At 61.7% G+C, this 17,605-nt stretch overlaps 1 protein-coding gene across 1 annotated transcript; it reads right to left on the reverse strand.

The window, feature by feature from the left end:
- Positions 1-10,629: 10,629 nt before the first annotated feature.
- On the reverse strand, positions 10,630-14,465 carry GPR20 (G protein-coupled receptor 20). The gene has a single exon (XM_040626052.1). The coding sequence runs from the start codon at positions 14,463-14,465 to the stop codon at positions 13,392-13,394; it is 1,074 nt and encodes a 357-aa protein (XP_040481986.1). The 3' UTR covers positions 10,630-13,391.
- Between the last annotated feature and the right edge of the window lie 3,140 nt (positions 14,466-17,605).

Genomic DNA, 17,605 nt, shown 5'->3' on the forward strand with positions numbered 1-17,605 from the left:
CAAGTGCAAAGGCACAGTGCAGAAGTGACTGGGGTGGAACATCAGGGTGGGGTGGAGATCAGGAAGAGGTGTATCAAGCAGGCAGCCCCCTACTCCCCCTGCGCTGGCCCCAGCCAGACAGGGAAGGGCCTCCGTCCCTGCTATACAGGTGGCCGACTCTAAGGACTACTCTTTTTCTGCAGGGAAAGAGCTGAGCCCAGGCAGGGCACCAGCTCATGCTAGGTCACACAGCAGAAGCAGCTCAGTGAGATGGCAGGAGGCACATTCTGGACCTGTCTTCAGCATTATGGCAGCGACCGATCAAGGCGACTCCTCGTACAGCAGGCTCCAGGCTCGTACCACACACAGAGCCCCCCAGCTGGGGGGTGTCATGGTGATATCACTGGCATGCTGGGGGCTTCTGGGGAACCCCCCCCCCTGGAATATTTCTGCTTTTGAAGTGGAGGGCAATGACTCTCGGGCCCAAGAGTCAGCTGGTCCTTGGCAGGATTTCCCGTGGCCCAGGCGTACCAGCTCCTGTTTACTCACATCTCACGACTGGAAAACAGCCCCCACCTCCTGCCCGCTGAGCCAGGCTTGCCTGGGCAGAGCAGAGGTGAGCCGAATGGCGATAAAGGGCACCCTGAGATCTGTGAACAATGGAGAGGTCTGTAATGAACATCTCAGCAGCAGCGATAACATCGTTTCCCATCTCAGCCCCTCCCTGTCCCGGTTTGTCCACTCCCCGGTCTGTAGCGCTGCTGTGCCCCGAGTCACACCTTGATTCGGAGGGAGACACCACTCCCTCCCTCTCTCTTCTGTGACCTATCCTCTCTGCTGCCGAATGCCCAGGAGCTTTGAATTCAAAAGGTGATCACACAAAGTTGGCTAAAAATAACCCTGTCAAACATTGGTAAGGTCAGTGTGCTATTGCGGATCTCAAATATTGGTTAAAATTGAGAGCATACCCCAGAGATTTTCATAGAATATGAATTTTTTAAAATCCAGTTTTCAGTCTGCAAAATGTCCTGAAAGACCCAGGTCCCTGGTGGTCTGGGGGGCCTAGGGGAGCTGTCTCCCACCTCCATCTCAGGGTAGGGAGAAGCAGAGGGGGACTCTGGGACCAGCCAGAGCTGGCTTCTAACCCCTGAGCTGTCCCTTTGGGGCTGACCAGCTGAATGAGGGCTTCTGCCCACATGGGGTCCAGCCCCTGGGGCAGTGGTTTTCCCTTTCCCCTGACCCCGGGAGCCCTGTGTGCAAGCCACGGTTCTGCCTGTTTTATGGAGGGGGAGATGCAGGCTCTGTGTGTCCCTGCCAAGGCCCAGAGCAGTGTCTGAGCTGAGACTGACCAACCCCCAGCATTCCCCTCACCCCTGAGACCCTCCTCCTGCTCCCTACACCAGCAAACCTCACCCCTGCCACAGCTGAGCATATCTTTGTGCCTTGGACCATACTGGGCAGTCTGCTCACACAGCCCTTCTCCCTTCCAGCCCAGGGAGGGCTGCAGGCCCAGGCCCACCCAGCTGCAAGGCCCTTGAGGGCAGGGGGCAAAGGAGCCTAGGGGCTGTCCAGGGCTGGGGAGTCTCTCTCCACCTCTCTCTCGGATTCCTTGTGTGGGTCTGTCTCCTAGACCATGGGGTCCCCAAGGTCCCCTGGCTTGGGAAGCTGGGGGCTGGTTCTCTCCTAGGCTCTTTTAAGATGAGCACCCACAGCTGGTCCTCAAGGGCACCCCAGGCCCAGAAGTCTGAGCTGAAGCTTCCCTTCCAAGGAGGGGATGGGACGTGAGTGAAAGGAGTGGGAGTGGGGAGGCAGGGGAGAGGCTGACGCAGGCACCAGCTGGGGCCAGGAGGCAGCCTCCAGGTTAGTGGCCGGGTTAGTGGGCCCTCCCCTGCTTGGCCTATTTCTTCCTGCCTCCTCACAGGGCCTGAACAAGATCGCAGGCGGCCCTGGGCGCTGAGGACAGCGCCGGGGCAGCTGTGACGCAGGCTGCTGGTGGCTTCTTAGGCTCACGGCCCTGTGCTCCCTGGGCGAAGGGCTGCTCCCTGGCAGGCCAGGGGCCGGCAACCATTGGCAGGGGCCTTGGTGTTCTCATCCGTGAGTCAGCGGCCATGGGAACATTAATTTATTTGAGTGGTTGGCGTGGCCAAGGCCTTGGAACACAAGAAGACTTTGCCAAGGTGGGGCCAAGGGCGCCAGAGTGGGTGCCGGGAAGATGCCTAGGACACTCTTTGTGGGCACCTGGCTGATGTCCCTAGGGTGTGCTGGGCACCAGACCCTGGGCCCGGCCCTGGCATAGGGGAGCATGGCCCCAGAGAGCTGCGCTCAGGGAGCAGCAGTCTGCCAAGCAGGCAAGGGGGAGGTGACTCACTATGATGGGGCCCCAGGGTGGGCGGGCAGGGTTCTTGGCCTGTGTGGGCCCCTAGGGAGCTGGAGCTTTCCCGGCCGGAAGGGGCAGAAGGCACAGTGCGGTCCAAGGCGTGGAGGAATGGAGGGACAGAGGGGCTGGAAGAGGTGAGGTGAGGGACTCTGCCCTGGAGCCGCCAGAGGGAGCTGGCCCTGCTGGCCCTGTGATCCTAGGACTTCTGACCTCCATGACGGGGAGACAATAAATGTGTATTGTTTTAAGCCCCTATATTTGTGGTCTAGTAGCCTAAGGAGACTAAGACAGGTTTTCTGGGGCCAGAGGCCAGCCAAGGCTCCGGGCTCATGCTGGCTGGAGCCCTGCCCGGCTGCCACAGGGAGCAGGGCTGGGGCAGGCCAATCCTAGAACCTCAGTGGCCGGCCCCCACCCACAGACACGGGCAATTGCGATGGGAGTGCTTGGGCTCAGACTGCCACACAGGCCTGTGACATGCACCCTGTGGGGGGCTCTTCTAAAGGCAAATGGCCCGTGGCACTCCCATCTCAAGTGGCAGTGGGGTCCCTATGGGATGGCAAGGGTGGGGGTGACACAGAAGGTGGTGGAGTCTACTGGCCAGGGTCTAGGGTCATTTAGGGTCTCCCTGGAAGCATCTAGAGCCAGTGGTGAGGGTCCCCATGACCGCACTTCCCTGTGGCGGCCCCTGTTCTCTCCCCTTACCTGCCCTTACCAAGCACTTGGCTTGAGGGTGGGGGGCAGTGCGTCACATGGTACAAATAGTACTTTTGGTTAATCCCTTCAGCAATCCTGTGGGGGTGGTATTAGCCCTGTTTCTTAGATAAGGACTTTTTATTTTATTTTCTTTAAAAACATTTATTTTTATTTTTATTTTTTACATAATTTCTACACCCAACATGGGGGTCAAACCCATGACCCCAAGATCAAGAGTCACACGCTTTTCTGACTGAGCCAGCCACGCAATCTGATAAAGACTTTGTAAATAGGTTTTTTTATTGAGGCAAAATTCACGTAACGTAAAATTAACCATGTTAGAGTGAACAATTCCGTGGCAATCAGCACACTCGTGGTGCTGAGTGACCACCACCGCTGTCTCGTTCCAGAACATCTCCATCACCCCAAAAGGAAGCCCCAGATCCACCGAGCAACCACCGAGGCCCTCCCCGCAGCGCCCGGCCACCCCTCACGTGCCCCCCTCTCTGTGGGCGCACCCGCCCTGGACCACACGCTCTGCGCCTGTTGTACGGGGCTCCTTGCGCTCAGCCCCGCATCCTCCAGGTTCATCCACGTCGTAGTGTGTGCCCGGGCTTCACCCCTCTGCAGGGTTCAGGGGTACCCCGCTCCGTGGTTGTGGATCCACTCATTGGCCGGCTGGCCTTTGGGCTGCCTCCGTCTGCGGCCGCCCCGAGTGGTCACAGGGAAAGATTCCAGAGCAGAGAGTGGAGGGGCCAGCAGGGACCCCGGAGCCCATGTGGGCTCGAACTCCTCTTTGTGGGGTCCTTGCTATGCTCTCTCCTGCACCCTTCTCTGCTCCAGGCCTGCCCTCCCCTTGGGACTGGAGGCCTTGACGTGGTGGCTCGTGTCCCCCAGCAGGCTGGGTGGGGGGCGGTGGGGGGGGGGTTGGCCAGAATATGCCAGCTCCCTGCGGGTTGCGGGAGCTCGTGGGCTCTTCTGCAGGTACCTTCCTGCCCGATGTTCCCAAATCGGCAAGTGCTGCAGTTCCAAGTTCTCAGAACCGTGGAGTCTGAAGATCTCAAACACCGAGCTTCCAAGGCTCCGGAAGACAGAGTTCTGAGCAGAATCCAGATCCCCACTGCACGCTCCCCAACAGCAGACACCACTAACAGAGCCTCAGCAGCCCGAGGACCCCTGCAAGGGCCTGTGGCAGCTACTGCCTTGTGGGTGTGGTGAGGTCTGCTGGTCCCCACCTCGTGCCAACTATCCGTCTCCAGCCAACTCCACCCTCCCTCCTGGCCTCTCGTTCTGCATCCGTTTCCACACCCATAGACCCTTCCCTGCTCCCTCCTAGCCGGCCCCAGAGGGCCCCATCTTTCCTGCCACCCCCGCCCCCACCCCTGGTGAGGCCCCTGAACAGCTGGGAAGGGCCCTGGAGGGAGGATCCTATGGGGGAGATCCTGCAGGGAGGGCCCCTCGGGAGGGGCCCCAACGGATACCCTTCTGGGAGGGCCTGCAGGGTCTCAGAGTGGGGAGAGGTGGTGGGGACTGGGCTTTCTGGAGGGGTGAGAGAGGCTGCCTAGGCTGTCCAGGCTTCTCGGAAGGGAGCAGAGTCCCTGGTAGGAGGACAGGGGCCCCTGTGGGCCCTCTGTGGTTCCAGGAAGCCCCCAGACAGCTGGTGTGCAGGACAGGTGGCATCCCGCACTCCAGTCCCTCCCCTCCTTGCCCACCTTGTCCTCCCCGCGTCAACATCCCGGGCCAGTAGTCTGGATAGGTAATGAACCGGAGGGGGTGAGGTGGATGCGGGGTGGCCAGGGAGGAGCTGTTGTCACCATGGCAACAGAGAGGCTCAGCTGCAGGCGGGCAGCAGGCCGTCAGCAGCATGGCCGTTTCCGGGCAGGCAGTGATGAGATCATTCATGTTGGTAAACGCTTCTTGTCCCCTTCCCCTGACATCTTTTGGGCCTCGGTCCCACCGCATCTGGAAAAGGGGCTCGGAACTGGAAGTGTGTGCCTCAGGGGGTTCTCAGACTGGGCTCTTGCTGCCCTGGACTCCCCAGGGGGAGGGGAGTGCTCAGCCTGCTTCTGCCCCATCAAGGGGGTCTCTGCTCTTCTTCCTAGAAGACAGGCTCTGTTTCTGCTCCCCGTGCCCCCTACCCCTGTCCTCCCACCGTGGCCCGGGAGCAGGGAGTCCTCTGTGGGAAAGGACGAACTCTGGGCCTGGAAATAGCTAAGTGTGGACAGAAATAACCCTGGCCTCAAAAAAGAGCATGGAAAATTAAATAGGGAACATTAGCATTCGCCTGGCACTTTCCACAGCCATCAACTCATAGGGGAGCTGGTGTTTTCATCCTCATTTTATAGACAAGGGAATGGAGGCCCAGAGGGAGAAGCGACCTGCCCGAGGTCCCTCTCCCATTCAAGCAGGCCTTTGAGCCCTGGCCTGCACCTGCATACCTCCGAGCCTCGACCCCCACGGTGTCTGCTGCTAGAGATGCCCTCCCTTGTTTCTCTCAAAGACAAACTCCTATTCATCCTTCAAAACCCAGCGAAACATCACTACCTCAGCAAAGCCTTCCCCAGCCCTCTGGCAGGCCGCTGAGCCCGCCAGGACCCCGCCACGCTAGCTTAGAGCAGTGAGCTCTTTGAGACAGGGACTGGGCCTCATTCATCCCTGCATCCTCCAATTCTATGCCAAGCCGCAGAGCAGGTGCTCAGTAAATGCTTGTTGAGTGACTGATCGATGGACCAATCTCACTCACATATGAGTGGCTGTAAGTGGAAGGCCNNTCTCTTTCCCTGTCTCTTTTCCTCACAACCATCAAGTAGTTAGCAGGGCTCTCCAGGAATCCAGGCCCCGGGCAGAGCTGGCTGGAGTTGGCCTTGTACCCACCCCACTCAGTCCTCCGCTGAGCTGGGATGGGGGCTGCGGCCTGCCTCAGTGAGAACCACTGTGCGGGTGGGTGGTGAGGGCGGAGATGTGCGCAGGGAGGGTCAGGCCAGCTGTCGGGCTAGGGTCTACTGGACGCTGGCTCCCTCTGTGTCCAATACAGACAGGGCCTGTGCCTCGGCCTGACTGGAGAGCCCCGGGACCACCGAGTCACTTGTAGCCAGTCGGGTCTCTCCCCAGCATCCGTTTGTCTGTCTGTCTCCCGCTTCCTCGCTGCCCGGCTTTGGGGCGGGTGCCAGCACTGTTGTTGGAGATGCACAACACACTTGTCAAGCCATCCCAGCCCTCGGGTCTGTTTCTCTCTCCTGCCCACACAGCGGGAGCCACTGCCAGGCTGTGTGACTCAGGGTAGCTGTCTGACCCTCTCTGGGCTCGCGAGATAGTGAATGAGGGTCTTCACCTGGGGACCACGTATGGCCTTAGGGGCCTCTCAGCTCCCCTGAATCACCAGCACAGGGCAGCCTGTGCAGCAGGAGGGGAGGCAGAATCTGGGGAAAGGGGCTGCCCACGGAGCCCCTGTCCTTTGTGTCCTGCGACGTAAGCCTCATTCCACAGCCCTGAGCAGTGCTGGCTTACCAGCCACCCTTTCCCCTCTGTGGCCACCTCGCTGAGCCTCCCCGTTGTTGGGGGGGGGAGGCTGTTTGGGGGCCTGGGGCGAGGGGCTGCCTCGAAGGTGGCCAAGGCAGAGGGTTCAGGGGCCTCCTGACTCAGTGTCACGCTTCAGACACCGCAGCTCCTCCAAGCAGCCTTCCGGTGTTACCAAGTCTGGGACCATCCCTCTGCGGGTCAGATGGCAGAGGTGATCGGGAGGGTCACCGCCGCCTGGGAAGTCCCGCGGGTGGCAGACGACTCGGCCGCTTCTACCGGGCTAGCAGCGCCACCTCGTGGCCCCCAGGCCCGGACGCCTTTGTCTGCGTGGCCTTCCCCACACAGCTCCGCGGAAGGAGCTGGGGCCAGTCTGGGAGGGGCTCACTCAAGACCACTGGCAGAGCCCGGGAATCTCGCACCCGGGACGGAGCCCAGATTGTGCCCCCTTAGCCCTGAGCCCGTCTCACCGCTCCCCTACCCACCGCGTGCGCGGGTTCCAGGGAAGCTCAAAGGCAGGGCTTTCCCCAGAGGAACCAGCGAGAAGGGTCGGGTCTCAGTCACCCTCGCCATGTGCTGCGTGGGGGGGCAGGTGTCCCTTGGGGAGGGAGACCCTCGGTCACACAGGGTGCAGGGAAGGTAAAGGCTGCTGTGGAGTGAATGAATGTGCTGGGGGCCTTAGGTCCTTCATTAGTTCACGTTAATCACTAATTCCTGAGTGCCGAGCACCACGGGAAGGACCACACAGCCACGCAGATATGCACATACACAGAGACACACAACACACACGCATACAAACAAGTACACACGACACACACACATGCACGCAACATACATGTACACACAGGCACACACTCACACACAGGTGCACGCAGCCACACACCAACACGCGTGTACACACAACACACACATAACATGCATGCACATAAACACACAGCACACATACACACACGCACACACACGTGCACAATTCTCACAATGGCGCCTAAAGGCGGAGGGTGTCAATTCCCCTCTGACAGAAGAGGGAACTGAGGCCCAGAAATGGCACATGACTCACTCAGGGTTGGGGAGGCTGGGGTGGCCCAAGGGACCTGGCCTGTGGGACACCCAGTTACCTGCCTGGGCTCTGTTCCTGGAGGCACGTTCTGGGCTGGGCTGCGCTATGACACCCTCTCTGTGGGCCTCTGGTGCTAGGGTCCCAGAGCTGCTCCCAGACCTGCCCCCCGTGGCTTGCTCTAGGGAAGACAGGTTGCAGCAGGGGTCAGAACACTGGACCTCAGTCCCTTAGACTAGAGCTTGACCTTCAACCCCCCCCCAGCAGGCCACTAGCAGAGGCACCCAGGGTGGATGGGGCAGGAAGACCCTCACGGGCCCCAGGACTGCTCTATGAGGCAGGTCCCAAAGGCCACTGGTACAGTCTGGACACTTGGGGCACACAGGGGCTCAGATGCCCTTCGCCCCCCGAGTCCCTAGATATGAAGGACTGTGGCACCCCGTGACGCCTGGGGACATACTGATGCCTGGGTCCTGACTGTCCAGTGCAGGGCAGGTGACTGGGCCCCTGGCTCACTCCTCCCACCAAGTTCATGCCCCACCCCACTTCTGTCTAGGACCCGCGTCAGGAGCTCCCACGCTGGCATATGGCGCCCTGGGAAGGCCTCCCTGGATTGGGGTACGCTTGGGGACCCCGTGCCTTGTGCGTCCACCTTTCTGCTCAGGACACCCGCTCTCCCCAGCCAGAGCACTGGAAACTGAGGGGCAGCGGGTGTGGGGGAGGGAGGGAGGCCGAGCCTCAGGCTAGTTTATAAACACATACGGTGAGTGCTTCTCCCATGTAAGTCCTTTCTGTCAGCTAGACCCCAGGATCTAACACCAGGCTGGGAAGCCATTTGTTCTGAGCTCTGGGTTACAGCTGAGGAAACAGGCCTGGAGAGGGGCAGGGATGAGGCTGAGGTCTCGGGGGTACTCGTAGGGATGCCGGCCTTGCCAGGCTCCACTGCCCCCTTGTCTGCCACTTTGGCACGGACCAGGGCTGCCTCGTCTGGGCAGCAGGCTCCTCCTCACAGACAGTGGGGTCAAGGCGCAGGGGGGTCCTGGAGTTAGTGCAGCAGGGGACTGTGCGTGGTTCTAGGGCCTCACTTTCTTCATCTGTAATGTGGGGGTGAAATGCCCTGGTCCTACCAGCCTACCAAGGCTCCGGGGGCACTTGGTGCTTGAAAACCTCCCAGTACCACAACCTCAAGGAGAGGCCCAGCCGGGAGGGGGGTGGCAAGCCAGGTGGGGAGGGTGAGGACTGGGAGGCAAGGGCCTCAAACTTCCTCTTCCAAGAAGCCCTCCTGGATGCCACTGCCTGGCTGGTCCCATCGGCTGGCAGAGGACTCTGAGCACCCCAGCTGTGCCCCAGGCTTAGCACTCCCAGGAACAGGACTCCCAGGGGCCCTGCAGAGTCCCTGAGGGCTCAGCAAAGGGCCAGGCCTGATGGTCAGGTGGGGGGCTGGTCCTGAGGGATGGCTGGGCCAGGTGGTCTGTCCTGGGCTGGGTGGGAAGGATTCCAGAAGGCAGATGGTCAGGGCTGGAGCTGGGCAGACACTGCATAGAAAGGGAAGGCCCCAGGGGAGGGTGTGTGGAGCCCTGAGCGCAGGGAGGGAGAAGGGCCTGTCTGGGAGGTCTGGGGAGGCTCCACACGGTAGGGAGTCATGTGGTATGGGGGGCAAGGTGATGACACAAGCCAGGGAAATAGCAGGGGAGTGAGGCTGGGGGAGCCATTTCCCCAGGCTTGTCCCTCCCCCCTTCCCTCCACCTTCCCCATTTTGTTCTTCCCTCCACCTTCCCCGTTTTGTTCTGCCCTCCTCCTTCCTCCTGCACCAGGGCATACCCTCCTTTCCAGACACTCAGCTCAATAGCCCACAGCTTCCCTGGCTCCTGCCGTGGTCAGGGGTGGGGGTGGCCTTGGCCCTGGGACCAGGGAGGTCTGGGTGGGCAATGCTCCTCCCGGGTGGCACTGGGCAGCCTTGCATGGGTCCCATCACATTTCCAAGCCTCAGTGTTCTCCTCTGTGAACTGGGAACACAGACCCTGTGTGAAGGCTGCCCCTGGCCCGTTGAATGTCCTCTCCTCCTTGGCACCTGCCTCCTGGGCCCCTGGGAGTGGCTCAGAGAGCCTCCTGAGGGAGGGGAGGGGATGTGAGAAGGCAGGGGGAGTGCAGGGTCTTATTCAGGGTGTGTGTGTGGGGGGGGACATCCATCTCCCACAGGGCTCTCCACGCCTGCCCCAGTCACCGGAGGCCCCCAGGAAGCCGGGGCGGGCGCCGCAGTGACATTTTCTGCTATTAATGGAGCTTAATCTAAACAGGCCCTAATATTTACCTCCGGCCGCCTCCGGCCTCAGAGGGCGCCAGACAGCAGAGTGATGAGCCCCGTCCAGCCACGCCCCTTCCCACCCAGGGCTCCCCGGCAGGGGACTGAGGTCCCGCATTGTGAAGCAGGAACCCAGGAACCAGGTGTCCAGGGGCCCAGCCCATCCTGGACGCCCAGAGCCTCCCTTTCCCATCTGTAAATCAGGGATGACAATCCCCGCCTCCCAGGCTTCTGGGCAGGTTCAGAGAACACAGCAACTCCGTGGCACTTTGTAAGCCCACAAGTAGTGCCGTGGTCCCCTTTCCCCCTCTGCCAACTGACCCATGCTCCCCCACCAACCCCTGACCCTCAGATGGCACCTGGGTGATATGATGGGATGCTGTGGGCGTGCTGGCTTGCCCTGTCCACACCCACGGCCTCTCCCTGGGTGGGCAGGGTTGGGACGCATCGTTCTGCTGGCCTTCGCCCCGACCCCAGCTGCTGTGCCCACCCCTGCCCCAAACCCCTCTGCCTGTGCTCCTTCCATCCCCCGCCCTTCACAGGCGCGGGGCCCCAGGCCCCTAAGACCCATCAGGATGGCGCAGGCACACACCTGCAGCCTGTCCCTGGCGAGTGGGCTGGGGGATGTGTGGGCTCCCGCCTGGCTCAGCGCCCCATGGCAACCCCGGCCTGCCCCGTGCTCACTGAATTGAGAGCACGAAGGGAATAAACAGGTTTAATTCAGGATGAGGACTTCTCGTTAAGGAGATTGTTTACATCAGATATAAACACACATGCCATGTCATGTCACTTGGGCTTTTTGAAAATTAGGGAAGGGAGGCCATGGGGAGGGGGTGCAGAGACCTTACACCCTGGCCTCCATGGGAACAAGGACAGTCTGGGTCGTCCTCCGGAGGCCCTGGGGCTCAGTCCCGACAAGGAGGCAGAAGCAGGAGGGAGCCAGCCATCAGGAGGTGGGATCGAGCCTCTGAGAGAGCTGTGGGGTGATTCCCCAGCCCCCTCTCCTCCAGCTGCAAGGCCAAGGAGAGGAGAGAGAGCAGTGGAGACTGGGGGAAACTGAGGCCACCTAGAGAGAGCTTGGTATGGGGGGCTGTCAGAATGAGTCCTCGGAGGTGTGAGGTCAGCACCCAATTCCCACCCCAGCTGCAGAAGACAGGTGGCCACCCTCTCAAGCTCAAGTGGTGGAAGGCTCCCCCTGCGCCCTGGGTGGCCCTGAGAAACCCAGGTTGGGTGTGGGATTTCAGGCTTGGGGACAATGGGAGGGGCCTCGGGCGCCTTCCTGGATGCGAATCCCAGCGCTGCCCATGGCTCTTCCTTCCAGACACGGTGGGGATTAAGGAGACCACAGCTGTGAAACAGGGCGGGACAGACCCCGTCAGGTCACGGTTCCCCAGATCCGCACTAGCTCACCTACTTCAGAGACCCCTCCTCCTAGAGGAAGGGATCGTTCCAGAAAAACTGCAACTCCTCCACCCCCAAACACAGCAGTCCGTCAGCGTCAGCTGCTCACTCTTGAGCAGATGAGAATGAGAAGCAGGGGAGGCTGACCCTGCAGGAAGAGGGCCTACAGGTGGCGCTCCCCTGGGGCAAACACCCGACGCTGACCCTCCCTCCCTCCAGCCCTCCACCCCACGCCTGCCCAGGGCTGGGGACAGACGAAGCTCTGTGGGGGCTTCCCTGCCTGAAAACACACCACTCATGAAGGTCCCCCGGCTCAGCATCCCTCTTGCCAGGGCCTCCCAGGTCCCTGCTGCCCCGTGCAGCTCTGGGTCCCTGGTGAGCCACAGCCCTGCTCTGAGCGAGGCAGGGGAGAGGCTCCTATATCATGCCTGGTACCAGTCAAGGCCAAGGACGTCGATGCTTGTGATGCTGACCACCATGCCCACTGCTGCTCAAGCCTCCAGACCCAGGAAGCAGCCCGGCTGGGGGCTCAGCAGCATCACCCGCCTCTGAGTGAGCCTTGGACTCCCTTGGCCTCCGGCAGGGAGGCAGTGGCCTGATGTGTCCTGGGGTCGGAGGAGTGGCTCACGGGGGGCTCCAGCAGGGGCTGGCAAAGACAGAGCTGGCCTTGCAGTGCCTGGTGCTCGCTCCGACCCTGGCCGGGCCTTTCCCTCTTCAAGACTCAGTTTTCTCATCTGTAGCGTAGGGATTTAAATGGCCTTCCTGCTTCCCATGAGGGCCTCCCTCTAGGGGCCTGAACTTGGAGGATGGAGCACTGTTCCTGGAGCCACTGAGCATGTAGGATTCTTCTCTGTGAGCCCGGGCAGATCTGAGGCCAGATTCTATCTCACCCTGCTTCCGTGGCTGTGGCTGAGTGCCAGGGTGGGGCCTGGGGACTGGAATGCCCCAACCGGCCCCTACCCCGACAGCAGTCTACAAAGGGCTCAGGGAGCTTGGCCGCTCCACAGAAGGCTTGCGGAGGCAATCCCAGAGTGCAGCTCAGAGGAGGCCATCGGAGACCCAAGCCAGAAAAACGGTCCCCCCCAAGAAAGACAGGGGAGAAACGACAGCCAGGCAGAGCCGCTGGTCAGAGCTCTCTGCCCCTGGAAGAGAACAAAGGGCTCCGTATGTCAGCAGATGGGAGACTCAGGCTGGTAGGCCTGGCTGCATGTTGCCCTCAATCTTTGCTCTTGGTTTTCTCATCCATAGGATGGGGCCATGAGCCCTGCTGCCCTCCTGGGACAGCGGGCAGGGTCTTCTGAGGTCATTGCTGGAGTGGGGGCTTTGGGTAGATTGGAGCTGCCTCCATGGGGCCGGTGCTGGGGTGTGGCAAGACGTGGGGCAGGGTATCGGTTCTCACGTGGCTGTGGCCCAGCCGTGGCACCTGTCCGTGCTGCTTAACCCCTCCCGCACCAGATGGGGGTCAGGACGCAACCTCTCCTTTGTGCGGCTGCTGCAGGTTCAAACACCAGCCCAGACGTCACAGCACTTCCAGCAAAGCGCCGCATGGCCGTCATGCTGTCTTACTGGGTGATTCACAGGGGCCTCAGGCAGCGGTCTTCCAGAGACAGGAACACCTCCTGTCTGCTCACGTGACATTTGTGTCCCCTAACTTTTCCTTTCTGTCCTTGTTCTTCTCTCTGCAGGGGACAGGCATGGGGGGAGGGAAAGGGAGGGGCAGGAACCTCATTGGGATGCCTAGTCCCTGTTTCCGAGGAATCCCTTGTCGGCTGAGGATGGACTAGCAGCTACCCCCTGAGTGTTCCCTGGACACAGCATGTGCCCCGGGAGGGGAAGCGATCAGCATTCAGACTAAAACTTCCCCTGTGGGGCTGGTGGCAGACATCGCTAGCTACCCACAATGCCGTGCGGCCTTACGCTCTTTCTCCCTGCAGCGCACCGGGCAGCCACCCCCAGTCAATGAACGGGAACCCGACCGACCCCCCAGGCAGAGCGGAGGTCTCTGCTGTCCTCGACCTGGCCTGCCCCGCCCCGTCCTGACCTCTGGTCCCCTCGCAGAGTCCCGCAGACTAAGCGTCAGGCCCGTTGGCCAGGTCCTGGGTGAAGGCGCTGGGGATGGCGCCCAGGATGTGGTTGTGGCCCGAGCCTCTGGAGCTCTTGTGCATGCTGACCATGTTGCTGCTGTTGGGCTCGTAGCCGGCTCCATGGCGGCGGAAGAGGCCTCGGACGGTGGCCTGGAAACCGCTGGTGACAAAGCAGTAGACGATGGGGTCCATGCAGCTGTTGAGGCTGCTGAGGGTCACGGCCACGTGGTAGGCCACGAGGCTGGTGTGGTGCGGCACACCAGGCCACAGCGCCACGGCCACCTGGCGGGCGTGGAAGGGCGTGAAGCAGACGAGGAAGATGACAAGCACGGTGAGCAGCAGCTGCATGGCCCGCACGCGGCGCTGGCGGCCCTGGCGCAGCAGGCCCGGCCGCGACAGCGCGCACACGATGCGGCCCGTGAACACGCTGATGACCAGCAGCGGCAGCAGGAACTCCAGCACGGTCAGCGCGAACACGCGGCAGCAGGGCCGACCGCCGGCCGTCACGCCCAGCACAGACAGGGTCACGGTGCCCGCGGCCAGCCACACGAAGGCGCACGTGGCCCTGGCGCAGGCCGGCTGGCGCCAGCGGCGGGAACCGTCGGGCTGCACGATGGCCAGGTAGCGGTCCACGCAGATGCAGGTGAGGAAGAGGATGGAGCAGTGCATGTTGAGGAAGTAGCCGAAGACGTGCGGGAAGGCGCACTGCAGGCAGCCGCGGGTGCCGTAGAAGACGGCGAAGCGCGTGGGCAGGGACAGGCCCACCAGCAGGTCGGTCACCACCAGGTTGATGGTGTAGATGACCGATGGCGTCTTGGCCTGGGTGCGGCAGCAGAAGACGTACAGCGCCAGCCCGTTGAGCACCAGCCCCGCCAGGAAGATGACGCCGTGCACGGCCATCAGCGCCAGCCACAGGCCCGGGAAGGCGGCGTGCAGCTCCTCGTCCAGCCGGGCAAACACGTGGAACAGGGGCTTCTCCGGCGTGCTGACGTTGGCCTCCGCCGCTGTGGCGTTGGGGGCCGCCGGGGCCCAGGACCCCACGGGAGACACAGAGGGCATGACGGCGGCCGGCACGCACCGGGGGCCTGGAAGAAAGGAGATGGGTTACCGCTGGGGGATGGGAGCTGGGCCTGGAGGCTGGTCCTGCTTGGGTTGCGGGCTCACGAGGGCCCCAGCATTCCCGTCTTGGTGCCTTTGCCGGGCCAGCCCTGAACTGCCTGCCCTCTCCATTCCGAGTGGCCCCGCGCTTGCCGGGGTGGAGCTCTGGCACAATGTTAATGGTCTGAGGCACTCCTTGATGCAGCAGGAAGTGTAATCCTCTCTGTGCAGGACCATCCCAGGACTAATGGGGAAGACAAAGGCTGTGGCATAGGTAAGCTATGGAGCCAAGTGTTTGGGGTTTGAACCCAGGCTCCAATCCCGGTTCCTTCCTTACTCGCTGTGCAGCCTCAGGCACATCACTTAACCTCTCTGTGCTTCACATCCTAACCTGTACGGCTGGGGTGGTGGAGCTGCTAGGACGATTAAATGAGCACAGCACTGCCCAGCACACAGTTTGTGCTGGAGAAACCATAGTGTAGTTGCTCCCGGATAAATCACCGTTCTGCTCACAAGAGAGCAGCCCGTGATGGGCCCGCCTGGCTGCCCCCACACCCATGCGTCGACCCCATCCTCCAGCCCACCCATCTGTTCTTGCCTCCCTAAGGCTGGTGGGGGGTCAATGCCCCGGGCTCGGGTCCTCATAAGGAAACTCACCCAAGCGCTAGTGCCCCCCCACCCCCCGCGGCTTCCGGCCCTAGAAGTGAACACCCTAATCGCCTGGGAGGCTTGAGGCGGCACAGGGTGGCTCGCTGGGGCCTGAGCCTGGAGCCCGGTCCCAGCAGCGGTGGGGTGGGTGTGAGTTAAATAAACGGCGCTCCCTGCAACAGCGTAAGGGGCCCGCCCACTCTGTTTACGTTCCTGCACCGCTGTGTTTAACTTGCTGAGATTTATCTCTGTTTACACATGAAGGGTTAACAGGCCCCCCACCCTCATCCTGGGCCGGGCTGATGCGCCAAATAAGGACATTTCTGGCTTTTTCTGGAGAAAGGAGATGACTTTGGGGAGAAGCAGGGAGGAAGGGTGAGTACGTGGGACATCCCAGCCCCACACTGTGCCCTCCCCCACCTGCAAGGGGAAAGGAAGACGCTGCCCTCCGCCCCCCGTGGCCCACGGACGTGGGGCATCTGCTGTGCGCAGACCAGACGCTGCCCACTCCCCGTGGCTGCCTGCCTGGCCTTGGGCAACAGGCTCACCCTGTGGACTGGGGTACTGAGTTCTGCCTGCTGGGGGCCGGGCACCAAATGCCCAGGCTGGTGGGGGAGGCACAGCAGAGGAGTCCTTGCTCGCTAAGGCTGAGGCTCTACTGTGGCCTGGAGGGAGACCCGGGCAGGGCAGTAGGCCACCCCTATCCTTGGGCTCAGAGAGGCCAGCACCTGCCTGAGGTCACTCGGCTTTGCCTCTGCCTCTGGGACCGCAGCCCTGGGCATCTGCTGACTCCCACGGCTGCTGGGAGGAGTCAGCTGCTGTCCAGGCCCATGGCCACACCCACCGCATGTGGGCCTGGGTCTCAGCTCACCAGTGCTTTGGGGCTGGGCTGCTCTCTGTTTGGTACCCCCAGCCCCTAACACGCAGGGTTGATGGATGTGTTTGTCGAATGATAACTCAGGCCTCAGGGGAGCACAAGGGACATCTAGGGCAGGGAGAGACGTTCTGGGGGCATGAGCAGGAGTGAAGGGAGGCCGCGAGGCTGGGGCACGGGGCTGGGAACCTGGAGCCCCAGGCAGTGGGAGACCCCAGAACACCCCCAAGAAGGAGAGGGCTGCCTCCCAGCCTGTCTCTCTACTGTGAAAACAAACGGCCTTGGCCAAGCGTGGAGGAGTGCTGGGCTCTGGCTCCAGGCACACGGCAAACAATTGTCTTGGATTCCCTTCCACATGCTTTTTGGTTTTCCAGTGTCTGCACTAGGTTCGAGTCCATGTCACAGGGGGAGACAGATAATAAACATAACAGAACGTTTCCTCTGGGAGATAGTCCCAGGATGACGGGGCCTGGGGATCCTGCCCTTCCAGGAAACTCCCCAGGGCCAGCCTCACATGCTGGCCAGCTGCTGGCTCAAAGTGCTGGAGGGTCCAGGCCAGGGCTGGGGGGCCTGGCGCCTCTGCAGCAGGGGGGACGGGCAGGATGCTCAGGACACCCCAGAGGCCTGACAGGTGAGGAGAGATGGAGCTGTCTGCAGAGCACACCGTGATTCCCAGCTCCGAGAGTCTGAACCCTGAGCCCAAACAAAGCTGAGCCCCGATGTCAGCCCCACAGGATCCCAGGGACCTCGATCCTGCCATACACTGAGTCTGGACCCAGATCTTACTCTGAGCCCTGACCCAGGTCACATTCTGAGCTCTGATCCTGGTCACACACTGAACTTTTACCCTGGTCACACGCTGAGCCCTGATCCTGGTCACAGCCTGGGCCCTCATCCCTGACTTTCTACATGTATCATCTCTTCCCCTGGCTGTCTCTGTCTATGTTATAAGACAGCCCACTCCCCACATGCCCCGCTTGCCTCACTTCTCGCAGTGGCTATGTACTGACATTCTCATTTAACGACCCCTCTCTAGGGTATCCGTTCATTTTGCTTTGAACAATGAAGAACTCACCGGTGGGCCTCCAGCCCCAGTGTTGGGCCCATGGAGGCGGGCCTTCTGGGCGGTGGCTAGCTGATGGCCTCCTGAATCTGCCCACACGGCACCCGGCCCTCTCTGGGGCAGGGGAGCAGCTGGGCTGGGAGCTTCCGGGCTGAGCAGCCCCCTCTCTCCTCCTCCTTCCCCATGGCCTCAGGAAGGACTTTTGCTCTCCGGGCCTCAGTTTCCCCGCTGGTCTTCACCACCTCAGCTCCCACTGCTCCTTGACGGTCCGCTGGGTGGCTTCCCCTGCCAAGCCCCAAGCCTGCTCTGGTCAAGGAGGCGACCCTCAGCAGGGCGTTCTGCCCATCCAACACGCTCCCAGCACCCCTGCGCTCCTGTCGCCTAGTGGCACGGCTCCCTCTCCCCTCCCCAAGCCCTCTCCTGCATGCTCTCACTGTGCACTCGCAGGGCCCCCACCCTGCTGGCCAGCAGGACGCTTCCACGGGAAGATGGGACTCAGGGCCGGGGGGGGGGGGG

The sequence above is a fragment of the Ursus maritimus genome, unplaced genomic scaffold (genome assembly GCF_017311325.1).
Source record: "Ursus maritimus isolate PB19 unplaced genomic scaffold, ASM1731132v1 scaffold_9, whole genome shotgun sequence".
NCBI classification, from domain to species: Eukaryota; Metazoa; Chordata; class Mammalia; order Carnivora; family Ursidae; genus Ursus; species Ursus maritimus.